This window comes from Capsicum annuum, chromosome 12 (genome assembly GCF_002878395.1).
Source record: "Capsicum annuum cultivar UCD-10X-F1 chromosome 12, UCD10Xv1.1, whole genome shotgun sequence".
Classification (NCBI taxonomy): domain Eukaryota; kingdom Viridiplantae; phylum Streptophyta; class Magnoliopsida; order Solanales; family Solanaceae; genus Capsicum; species Capsicum annuum.
Window position 1 is genome coordinate 184,679,216 of NC_061122.1, and position 13,411 is coordinate 184,692,626.

At 37.6% G+C, this 13,411-nt stretch overlaps 1 protein-coding gene across 1 annotated transcript; it reads right to left on the minus strand.

Moving 5' to 3' along the window:
- Positions 1 to 973: 973 nt before the first annotated feature.
- LOC107851182 (probable LRR receptor-like serine/threonine-protein kinase At1g63430) lies at positions 974 to 8,113 on the minus strand. The gene is made up of 13 exons (XM_016696113.2): positions 7,469 to 8,113; positions 6,085 to 6,223; positions 5,425 to 5,496; positions 5,188 to 5,331; positions 4,941 to 5,090; positions 4,008 to 4,124; positions 3,859 to 3,923; positions 3,391 to 3,642; positions 2,492 to 2,697; positions 2,241 to 2,373; positions 2,002 to 2,159; positions 1,588 to 1,803; positions 974 to 1,500 (listed from the first exon to the last, which is right to left on the minus strand). The coding sequence occupies exons 1-13, from the start codon at positions 7,548 to 7,550 to the stop codon at positions 1,252 to 1,254; spliced, it is 1,983 nt and encodes a 660-aa protein (XP_016551599.1). The 5' UTR covers positions 7,551 to 8,113; the 3' UTR covers positions 974 to 1,251.
- Between the last annotated feature and the right edge of the window lie 5,298 nt (positions 8,114 to 13,411).

Here is a 13,411-nt window from a genome sequence, read left to right on the forward strand (position 1 = left end):
GTACGTTGTACGTGAATACACTTATCTTTCTCTTTTACATCTCAAACCTTTATATGGTATCAGAAAATTTTTTTCTCCACATTGAATTCTAGGTTTCTTATTATCCTCCCACCACAAATGGCACCCTCGGTTACCACCCTTATGCCCATGCTATGTATTTTTACTTACTCATGGGCGGCATGCCAGTGAGGCATGAGAAGGAAGAAAACCCTACTTATATTTGATTTGCTAGATAATTTCATATGAATTTAATACTATAATAGGTAGGGCCATAGGGTACTAATTCATTGGATCTTGAAAATTCTACTTAATAGTATTGGATACATGCAAACAACCATATCGGTAGAGTTGATTATAAAGTATAAAAATTTTGAATTTCGGATATAATAGATCCTATACCCAATCCAAAATTCATAAATTAAAAGACAAAATTCTAAACCAAACATCCAAAAAGTTCTAATTTCGATTTGAAATTTGAGTTGTCCCAAGCTACGGCCACCCGACCCTTCACCCTATTTGATCCCCAAAAGTGACATCCATCCACGAAAATATTGATTGGTCACATACTACTGGTATGTTTTTGTAAAATCAAGAACAAGAATAACAGTGTCAAGAACTAGAAAACAATGTAAGATAACTTTCTCTTTCTTTCAAGTGTATATAACATTATTCTCAAGACCATTATACGGTTGTGAAAGATCAATGGGGTAGTGAAGGTGTGCATATAATTACACTTGAAGGAGGAAATTACACCCAGGAGTTATGGACATCTCCGATAAAAATAACATTATGTGCAACATCAATTAGTTGAGAGTTGGAATGCAAACAGGTAAAAACACTTTACCAACCTTATTTGTTGTGAAAAAGATGCATTCATACTTCAGTTTAAGGAAATGAAATTCCTAAATTTGAAAAACTACCTCAAACGGAACAAAGTGCCATTAAGAATAAGCACAACCAAGAAAAAGGGCAATTGCTGAATAACTTTTTCATTCACTATTAATACTCAAGTCATTGTAGGTCCAGTTTGTATACAAAGGATCAAGACTAGCATCCTTTGGACTCCATATATATCTTTCTACTAGTATGCAAAATTTGCATGAACTCACCATAACTCCCAAGTATTAGAAAGGAGAATGGATCAAGAGATTACACAGACATGACAAAAAAAGTATATAGAAAGTGTACTAGAAAATTAAACATCTATAATATATATGTATATATATACGGTTAGATTTGTAGCTTTGGCAATTAGGATGAGAGTGCAAGCTCAGCCCATGCCAAAGACGATGCCTGGAGCTCTGCGGTTATTGATGTGTCAATGTCGCTCTCCAACATAGCACACAAATCTTTCATCGAAGTCCTGCTACTGGAAGTTGGGCGGATGCAGAGATTGACCACTTCACAAATCACTTTGAGGTCTTCATATTTGAAATGTTTCAACTCCGGATCTACAATGTATGGCAGTACCTCTGGCACCACTTCGAGGAATTCTTTGGCCTGCCAAGTCCGTGCCAAGTCAAAAAAGCAGACAAACTTTGAAACGGAGGGAGTTCAAAAACTTCTAACATGGAAAGAAATGCTTACCCAATCTACTAAGCACCCTTTGTTTTTGCAATATGGAGGTCTCCCACTGATTATTTCGAGCAATAGTACTCCAAATGCATAGATGTTACCCTGGATGTCAAGATGATAGCTCCTTAGAGAATTTGGAAGGACACACATTGCTCCTTCACTACTGATAGCACCAGAATTCTTTTCTGATCTGGACAATATTCTTTTCCAACTTTCAAAATCAACAAGCTGCACCAGATAAAATAAACTTTGAGAGAAAAGGGTAATGATTGTAAGGGAACTCAGCGAGTTCAGAGATAAATGAACAGAAACCGTTGAGGGTAAACTAAAATTGTCTAAGAGATTAAGCTCAACTGGCAGTAAGGTTAACTTGAAGTTTATGAGTGAATTGGTTTTGCAGTAGTGATACAGAAATATTTCGCTTACCTTGGGAGAAAAATCTTCTGTGAGATATACAGCATTTGAATTCAGTTCTGATATAGTGAATGGTGGGTCAAGTTCTGAATGGAGATATTTTAGTCCTTTAGCGATGCCAATAACTATTTTCATTCGGCGCGTCCAAGAAAGTTGGCATCCTTCTCCATCTGTGATGAGTTCAAAGCGTTCGGATTTCAGCCTCTAAAACATACCGCAAGCAAATGTGTAAAATAGTTTATTTCACTCACAATGAAGGTGTTCATATAAAGTCCCGTTAGATGCATATTCAAACACCAACATCCTTGTGAACGGACTGCTCTCTCTGCAGTAACCTAGAAGTTTTGCAGTGTTCTCGTGATTTATTCTGGCCAATTCCGCTACCTGAGTTTGTATAGCCATAGAAGTTAGAGCATTGCAGCAAATACAAAACGCCTTTGGTATTTTTATTGCACGTTAGAGCTCACCGGTGGCCAGGTATTTTAATGAGAGCAGGTCTCACCTCTTTCTGAAAATAAAGCTCTAGATAGGTGGTCCATTGCTCTTCTTTGACACAGAGAGAAATTACAGCAATTTCAGGTCCACCTTTTGCAGTTCCTTTATAGACCAAGCTATCTGGTGAGGATCCGATAATATTGCTGAAATCTTCACAAGCTACCTCAAGTTCTTGTCTGCTGTATCTTACAACATCCTTTAGCATTTCGGTATCTGATGAAGAAACATTTGTTATACTAATAGAAATGTGAATTACAATTAATGCTTCTGAACTTGTGATTCCACAAGCGGGGTCTGGGGAGGGTGGGGTGCACGCAAACCTTACCTCTACCTTTGTGGGGTAGAACATATCATGTGTGATTCCACAAGCGGGGTCTGGGGAGGGTGGGGTGCATGCAAACCTTACCTCTACCTTTGTGGTGTAGAGAAGTTGTTTCTAATAGACCATTGACACCAGAAAAATGTTTTTCAAAACAGGTTTGAGAAATACACGAGTAAAGAAGCTACGGGAAAAATATCGAAGAAAAGAAAAATACTGGCAGCAAAATAGCAAAAATAACTGAAGTAACAGAAACACAATAAAGGGCATCCTGGTGCACTAAAGCTCCCGCAATGCGCAGAGCCCGAGGAAGGACTGAACCACAAGGGTTTATTGTGCACAGCATTACCCCAGATTTCTGCAAGAGGTTGTTTCCACGGCTTGAACCCGTGACCTCCTGGTCATGTGGCAGCAACTTTACCTGTTACTCCAAAGCTTCCCTTCTAGTAACAGAAACACAATAGTACTAAAATTGAAGAATCAGATCGTACATGAGTAAGAATTACGTCAATGAAGAATCAAGTAATAAACATGTTTAAAGGCAATTCTTAACTGTGCACACCCAATTGAAATTGCATGGTACTCACCTACATAAACTGTCATATGGTCATTCATACTTGCTGATCTCTTCCAAGGGATGATTGAAGATTTGTTCTTACACTTCTGAATGGCAGACAGAATGGCCACAAGAAAGAGAGAACCTGCAATAACTCCGGTTACCACTTCTAAAACTAAAAGCCAGGTCGGCTTTGAAGCAGACTGATGTCCTGCTCTTCCTTCAATAGACCGATGCTTAGTATTGCTCTGTGCTGGATGGCTCTTGGCAGGTGGGGTGTCTCCTATAATGCAAAAGTTACCACGATCAATTCAGTTCTTTTAAACTTGATCTGTTCGATTGCGACTGTTAATGAAATGGGTGAACTTAGTCGCAGAAACCTCTTTAGGATATACAATCAAAAGTAAGCATGACCAGCTCAAGCTTTCGCAAAATGATGAGATGCATAAAAGTAAGAATTGCCATTTGTGACTGATAGAAGTTCTAGCAGATTACATACCACATAAAGAAGTAGAACGCTGCCTGGGATCTTTTGCTTGAAGGCAATTTCCTTGAAAGCTAGTTCTATAGTAAGTAAGAAATAACAGACATTCAGAAATGGAAATAAGAGTACAAAAAGCATGTGTATATCAGAACTAAGAACTATACTTTGAAAGGTAATCCAGACACTTCGGTATGCTGCCAAAGAAGAAGTTGAAGGAGAAATCAGCAACTCTGAGTTGAGATAAACGACAAAGCCCAGTAGGTTTGGCACCAGAAGCATACCTAAACAAAAATAAAAAACGATTACTAAGAATCCAACGGTAAGATAAAACTTAAAGGAGACCTACATAGAACAATGAGAAGTTCAAGTAATCATATAAGGCTTTTGAATATACATGTTGAACTCCTTAAGATTCCATTTCACTCATTGTTGTTGTTGATTTTAAGGCATAACCGAATATCTGAAAGAATTTTTACCAATTCAATCATATCCCACCACACAACACTCACAAATCCCCCCACAGATGCATGAAGGAAAAATCGTGTGAAGTTTCTAGGAGAATAATAACTATATTAAATTAAGTTCAAGTACAGACATATATGTCAACAGAAGCCCATGAATATCAATCAAGACGAAAGAAAGATTAAACGTTAAGATTAGGACTCTGTAGACATCTAGACATATGGCAGCCCAAAATGTTGCAGCAAACCATATGCTAATTGATATGCTATGGGTTCATTAGAAGATTAACGGACATATAAATTTAATCAAACTTACATATCCCAAAAATTTCAAATGTATAATGCTCTTAAGTCATCGCTACATTACATTTTAGAGACAATCATTTAGTAAGGGCATTAAATAAAAGATTTAAAGCTTCAGATATCCACCCACTCCCCCAACTGCTGCACCCACCCCAAAAAAGGAAGCTTCATACTGTACAAAGTTGAAAAATCTAATGGTCCATGTCCTTATAGCCTTGCAACATTAAATCTTCGTCCATCAGAAACTCATAATGTAATACCTACGTAACAACAAATCCAAAAATTAAAAATGCATAAAATTGAAGAAAAAAGCACTGTCCATATTCGACTTACATCCCATGCGCACTGGATGTAAAATTTGAGCCATTGCTGGCAGGCAGTGTTCCTTTGAGTTTATTTCTGTCCAGACGAAGTTCCTGAAGGTATATCAATTTACCAAGCTCAGAGGGCAATTTACCCGTTAATCCATTGGATTCAAGGTTTCTGCAGAGACATAACAAAACTAGATGAGATAAGCGAGCCTCCCGGAAGTCAAAAAGGAAAATCCACATACGACAACGAACACTCAAATTGCACTAACAATTTTATAATGTTTGACAAATTGCCAAGCTCAAGAGGAATTGGTCCTGTGAGCTGGTTAGAACCCAAATCCAAGACCTTTAAGTTTTGCAACAATCCAATCTCCTTTGGTATTGTACCAATCAGTACATTTCCATGCAATATCCTGCAAATCACCAATGCATAGGATTAAGTTTTTACCAAATCTTTTACGCACCGGATTTAAATATATATGGCTTTCATGAAAAGAATAGCTTACAGTTCCTCCAAAGAAGAAATAAATTGCAAGTTCGGTGAAAGAAACCCCTTCAATGAAGCAGCAGAAATGTTACTGCAAAATTATAGAGACAAGAAAAAGTTGTAAACGCATATTAAAGGCTCAGTTCTGCTACTAATATGTATCAAAAAGCAATGCAATGTGTGTTCGAAATGAAGGAATGTTTTCCAATTTTCCAAATTCGGTTGGTCAAAATTTTGGGAAAATATTTTCTCTAGGAAAATAAGTTTCAAAATAACAAGGAAAATGACTTCCCTAATGGAAGTATGGAAAACAAGTTCCACAAGTGGTATTCCACATTAATTGTGTCATTCCCAACCTCATCACACCTCATCTTCACCCATACCCCCATAGCCCCCAACCCCACCACCCTACTCTCACCCCACCTACCATAGCATTTTTCTATATCACATACAAATGTTTTTAGGATAATATTTTTTGTTGACGTACCGAAAACAAGAACATAAGTAAGAAACTCACTTATTTTCCTAAATAACATCTTCCGAAAAAAAAAAAAATTTCATAAAAAATGTTTTCCTTCATACCACCCTAAGTTGCATCCGATAGGAAAAATAGAATCCAACAAACAGACGGAACGAAAATGAAAACAAAAAATGCCATAAGCAGAAGATACTTCCTCACATTTTTATGACATGGTCTCCCCCCATTGAGCAAACAATTCCAGACCACCCACAAGGATCTGAATCTAAAGTATTCCAATTTGAGAATACCATAAAAGGGTCTTCATATATAGCTTCCCTGAAGTTATTTAGAGCATAAACTGTGCAAAACCAAATTAATCCCAAGTCAGAATACTGGTATAAAAGTAAGGGTTGATTTCTCATATCGCCACTCAATTAATAGTTATTATCACAAAAGTCTACTTTTCTTCTTGATTCCAATTTCTTCAACAAAGAGAGTGACTTTCAGAGATAATAACTGATATATTACTTGAGCGACCATGCAAGAAATAAACTCTAAAAAGTGAGTTAGTACTTTGCATTAGCCTTTCATCAATGCAGTATCCCAACACAATGAAACCAAGATCTTTACTAAACAACATCATATACACCCTACATTGTACTGAATTATGTTAATTTCTCATATTGTCACTAACCTAATAGTTATTATCCCAGAAAATCACATCTTTTCACAATTCCAGATTTTTTTTTAAAAGAAAAAAGTGACTTTCGGGAATAAGAGCTATTAGTTGACTGACTATTTGACATATGTACTCAATTAAACTTCACAAACAAATCATATCAAGATCTAAGCAATGAAAACAAGAAATGGGGTCACTCAACTAACAATTATAATCTAAAAACGTCTACTGTTCTTCCTAACTCCAATATTCTTCAACACAGAACGTGACTTTTGTGAGATAATATCTATTAATTGAGCGATCATGCGAGCAATCAACTTTAAAAAAGTAAGTACTCCTTTGCGTTTGCATTTCATCAATGCAGTATCTCAACACAATAAAACCAAAATCTTCACTAAACAACATTCATAACTCACTATAAATCAATCAAATGAAGGTCTAAGCACTGAAAACAAGTTGAATTTGATGGCCACTTATCTTCATTTGATGGAAAAGCATCACATTTCAGAGAAAACAGTCCAAAAGTAACAAGAACTACGGACAAAATCCAAGTTCTCATTTTTCTTTTTGAAGCCCCAAGAAACAACAAAAACACCAGTACTGTACAAAAGCCCAAAGCTAAAAGAACCCATCAAAATAACAGTACCCCAACTACTTATAGAAACACGAAAATAACTCAAGTTGGGGAAATGGGGTTTATCAAGAAAAAGAAAAGTGACTTTGACTTTCTAGATAATAACTATTAGTTGAGCGAAAATACAGAAATCACTACTCGTATGCATTAGCATTTCATCAATGCAATATCTCAACACAATAAAACCAAGATCTTTACAAAACATCATAAAACTCATTACATTGTATAAATTAAACTTGACAAACCAATCAAATCAAGATCCAAGCAATGACGAAACAAGGTGAATTTACCTTCATTTGATGGAAAAGCATCACATGTCAGAAAAAACAGTCCAACAATACCAAGAACTCCAAATAAAACCCAAGTTCTCATTTTTCTTTTTGAAGATGCAATCCTCTAAGACCTAAAGCTGAAAGAACCCATCAAAATACAAGTTCCCCAAGTACTTATAGAAACAAGAAAATAACTGAATTTGGAGAAATGGGGTTATCAAGAAACAGAAAAAGAAAACTAAAGAAAAGAGAGAAAGCTTAAGGAAGAATTGAAGAATGAAGAAAATGTAACAACCCCAAGAGTGGAAATAGACAGTGAAGTTGAAAGATAACTACTTTAGTGTGTCAACTAGCTTAAGTTTAGTAGAAGAAGAAGAAAAGAAGACTTGGGTAGAAAGAGAGGTTTGGTGTCAGAAACAGAGACACTTCATAACAACAACAACAGCAAGATCTTTTTTTGTTTTGTTTTGTTTTTCAGAGCAAAAAAAAAAAGAGAATTAAAATGGAAATGTAGATTCAAGAGAAGTGAAAAATCAAAATGAAAAATAAAAAATAAACACAGAGAAAAAGAGAGCGGCGGGGAAAGGGAAGTGGAAACAACAAGCGTGCAGTATTTTAATTTTTGCGGTTTTTTTATTTCTCCTTATTTTTCCTTCTCATTCGGTGTCAAATTGAAGGGTTCGTTTGGTTGTAATCAAATATCTCATGATTAGGTATTTTAGTGTTAGTCATTTCATTCTTAAAATGAAATAAAAACAAAAATCAGTATAGAAATCAAAAGAGTTTCCTGAAAACAAAAAAATTGTTGAGTATATTGATTTTCCACCGGAACAAAGTTAGGGGTGTTAATATGTATGTTCGAATCTTTTTGAGGTATTCACTATTCCTAAATTATAGGTTCATCATTGAATAAAAATACATTATAATTTAGAGATAACTAATTTCGAATGAGTTATCCTATGTATTTTATCTCGAAACATGGTATAGTTTCATCCTAAAATAACAGGACTAGTTTTTCCTCATCCCTTACCTAACGAGCCCTAAGTGTTTTCTTTATTTGTCACCAAAAAGAATGTTGTTTCTATATTTAGCACTTTTTTCAGTCATTTTTATTTGTCACATTTGAGTTGGCAGTCTTATTAAGAAAATAATGATTGATATGGTTATTTAGCACACTATCTCGATCAATAGATTTAGTATTAGGTATTAAAATAAATTGAAGAATAAATAATTAATTCTAAAGAAAATACATGAAAAAAAATAATTATTTTTTAAAATATGTCAAAAGAGACAAGTAAGAATTTAAATTCATTTTAGAAATAAGAGACAAGTAAAAATGAACAGAAGAAGTATTTCCTCCATTTTATTTTATTTGACCCCTATATAGAAATAGATAATTTGAAATTACTTATCCATTTTCACAAATCAAGAGAATTTTATTAATTCTATCTCATACTACTACCATTAGTATTAAATAGCTACATGATAGAATAATAATAATCAAGGTATCACTATACTCGAATATACCTATATCGTTTTCTCTTTCCTTCCCTTCTCCCTTCTCCCTAGTCTCAAGTTTCCATCCACCATGGATGAAACTCTAACACCCCCTCTGTTACCAAATCCACTGAGAAACAACCTTTCGAGAGAAATTCTCATGGAAGATCCTAGACCCTCGTATAAAGATGTTTCCGCAGGGAAATTAAACTCCCTCAATCAACCAGGACTGCCTAGGCCAGATCTGGGAACAAAAGAAAGATCTGAAGCCAAGGGGATCCTATTATCCGAGGAAGACAAGCTACGCCTCTATACTCCTTAGATTCACTCAATTATCATCAAGCCAATAAAAGGAAACTTCAATTTCCAATACCCACAAAGAAAGCTCGACGATCTGTGGCAACTTTCATAACCCCTTTGCCTCATAGATCTTGGATTGGGATTCTACACAGCCAAACTCACCACCTTGGAAAGCTAATCATGCATTCTCCAGGGTGGACCATGGTTTATAGCAGGCAGTTACCTATCGGTAAGAAGGTGGGAACCAAATTTTGTACCAAGTTACTCAAAGATCGATTCTACGACGATCTGGATCAGGCTCCCACACCTGCCCATAGAACTTTATGACGTTGCTATACTTCATAGAATCGGCTCAAAAATTGGAACCCTGCTAAAGGTCGATGCATGCACCTCAGCGGTTCTGAGAGACAGATACGCTAGAATCTGTGTCCAACTTTTCCTGGATGAACCAGTGACGCCTGCCATTACTATAAATCATCACGAATAACTCTTTTACGAGGGAAAGGTCTTTCTTTACAAGAATTGTGGCAGATTGGGACACACGATGAGTGGTTATTCCTTCCACCTATGCAATTTCAAATTGGATGAAGCTACCACAAGCAAAGATGGGACCTTACAAATACCCCAATTGAATCCAAGCTACCACCGGAAGGGAACCCATCAGAATAGCAAGTGGTAACCTTTGCCAAGAAAAAGAAACAAGGAACAAAAGCCCAACCCCACACGAAGGGATTGAACGCTGGAAAAACAAAATCCCAGGCGGCGGCTACAGGCAAATACCCTAACCCTATGCTGAGTGGGTCAGCTAGGCCCACCGCATCTTCTTCCACCTCCCTTGGGTTAAGCCATGAACAACCCTCAAAACCCAATACGGGTACCAAAAGGAACATGGGCCAAGTGTCTGACCAGGCCCAATCAGCTCCCAGCCCTAAAGGGAAAGAAAAAGCAGCTGGTATGTAGAGGACTAATTTACTGCCCCAATTGGGCCACTTGGGATAGCCTACAAGGCCCAACTCCCTTTTGATTACCCCTCAAATTTAATTTCCTCCCCTTCTAAACAAAGATACTAAAACGAAAGAGGCCCACCTCAGTGGGTACCCCAAAGCTGAGCTGGACATAGGCAATGATAAGCCTACTGGCATAACGGTGGGAAACTCTTGCACTTTCCCCTGTGATTTGATGGAAGGCAGCCTCAGTTCAGACACAACATTAAATGTCAGTGGTCTTCCCAAAGGACAAACGCCTCAGCTTCCCTCAGACACTTCTCACCACCCCTTATATATGGAGGAATGTATAAATAAGAGCATTCTAGAAAATAACCATGGATAACCACAATTCCAACATAACCATCACAATGGTCCCTCTAGCACCGGATCACCAACTAACCTCATGGCTGGAAATTTGTCTAACCAACCAGACAGTCCCAATCCACCTGGAATGGGAGGGAAGACAAATCACCATACTCATCCAGGATCCTCAATATCTGGCTCAATTGACTATGACGAGTTTGAACCAGGTGTTACAAACTTATGGACCCAATATCTGGATGGCCACACTATTCCAAGTAATCAACTCCCCTCTCCAAAAGAAGCTAAGCACAGAGTCCCTCTTCAATATTATAAATGAAATGAGCTTGAGCCTCCCCTTTCTTCCAACTCCCAACCCTGCTCTAATGCTCCTGGGACCATCCTTTTCTTCCCCCCATCGAAGGTACCCCAAGTTATCCCACATCTCCTTTCTGTGCCCTCAATTTCTCCACACCTAACACTGGAGAGGATAGAGAGTGTAAATGCCCTCGAAGCACAAAAAGAATCCAACAAAGAGTTGGAAAAATTCCTGTCACTATTAAGAGTACCAAGAACAAAGGTTCTAAACATAGTCGAACCCCTAACTCTCGACTTCTTAGACCCAATCTAGGAGATAGTGACCATCCTGATCCCACTGGGGCTAAGAAAACTAGGAGTAAGTTCACATATAGTGAACAGCCCGACGAACGAGACTCCCAGGGTCACCCTGACCCCTTTAAATAAGAAGAGAAAAACCTCAACTTTATCTCTCACCTCAAACCCCAAGGGGAAGGACAAGGTGAATGTGACACAACATCCCTATCCCCTACACTCCAAAATGAAGAACTGTATAATATTGAATGTTAGAGGATCCAAAAATACTGAGTTCAGGAAGCATTGCGAGGCAGTGATTAACATTCATTACCCTTACATCCTTGCCCTTTTGGAAACCAAGATGTATAACCATCAAAATCTTTGTGAGGACCTGGGTTTTTATAGATACATCTAATTTGAAGCTTCTGGTAATTCAGGAGGTCTAGTCATTATGTAGAGGGATGACTCCATCTCCATCTCCATTGTCTCCATCAATGCTTAGTCTATCAATGCCCAAGTCAAGGTTAGTTCTTCTCTTGTATCTTGGTTCATTAGTATTATATATGCTAGTACAGACCTTAGCTCTAGGATTAACCTTTGGGAGAAGTTAGCAACCTACTCTGACACATATATTACCATTGAGGGTAAGAGTTTGTTAGTTGGTGGGGATTTCAATAAAGTGCTTAAAGCCTTGAAGAAATTTGGAGGCTCAAAAGTTAACTTCAATAGAATTAAAATGTTTATGAATTGCCCCAATTACTGTAACCTTATTGATCTAGGTTTTAGAGGGAGTAAATACACCTGGTCTAACATGAGATACAAAAATACATAGGGGTTCATTCTAGAAAGACTAGACAGATGCCTTGCAAATGATTAATGGATCCACTCCTACCCTGAAGCCACCATCACACACCGCTCCAGAACCCACTCTAACCATTCCTTCCTATTCTTCGACTTTGGCACCACTCCTGCCATTGAGAATAAGCCTTTCAGAGTGGAATCTATATGGTTAAGTCACCAGGACTTCCCCTACCTCATCAAAGACTCGTTCCATAACTGTACTTGCATTATCTCAGCCACTTATGACTTTAAAAACAAGTCCAGATCTCGGAATAAACATATCTTTGGGGATATTTTCAAAAAGAAAAAGCACTTACTTGCAAGGTTGGCTGGTACCTTCACCCTGAATAGAAAGAGGAGAAATAGAATTAATTCCATAATGGATGAGAGTGGCTCCTGGCACTATCACTAAAAAGATATTGAGTATACTGTCTCCAATTACTATTTTAAACTCTACACCACTGAGCACACCCTGGGGTTTTCTAAGACTCAATCTAATCCCTCCTCTAAGGGATCCATCACCTCCTCTGTGCATGACTTACTCCAAGCTGTCCCTTCTCAGGAGGAGGTCAAGAGAGCATTTTTCTCCTTCAAGACTAACAAAGCCCCTGGCCCTGATGGGCTCCATCCTTTCATGTACCAGAAGTTCTGGAACACTCTAGGCCCCTTCATTGTTAGATTTTGTCAGGATACCTTCACCTCCTATTCAATGGATCCTAAAGTAAACTCTACTTACTTATGTCTAATCCCCAAGTGTAGAAATGCCACCACCCTTAATAACATCAGACTTATTGGTTTGTGCAACACTCAATATAAGATTATTACCAAAATTATTGCCACTAGGATCAAGCCCTTGCTGGCAAATATCATTGGCCCTACTTAAGCTAGTTTTTTGGCAGGAAGAAGAGCCTCTAACAATGCCATCATTATTCAAGAATATGTTAGTCATCTCTCAAAAATAAAGGGCAAGAAGACTAACATGATTCTGAAAATTGATTTAGAGAAAGCCTTTGACAGAATTGAATGGTCCTTTATTAGATAGGCCCTCCTCTATTTCAACTTTCCCACTAACCTCACCAATCTCATCCTCTCTTATATCTCAACTTCCTCCATCTCCATTCTAGTTAATAGGAGGAAAACTTCCCCTTTTAACCCCTCTAGAGGAATTAGACAGGGGGACCCTATGCCACCCTACCTTTTTATTTTGTGTATGGAACTTCTTTCCAGAAAAATCAACTATGAGATTGACACTCTGAATTAGATTCACTTATCTATCTCTAGAACTGGGCCCTTGATCTCTCACATTTTCTTTGCTGATGACCTTACTCTGTTTGCCAAGGCAGACTCTCAAAGCTGTCACACCATTAACAAAATTCTCCATAATTTCAGCTCTCATTCAGGCTAAAGAGTTAACTATAGTAAATCTAAGGTTTTCTTCTCCAAG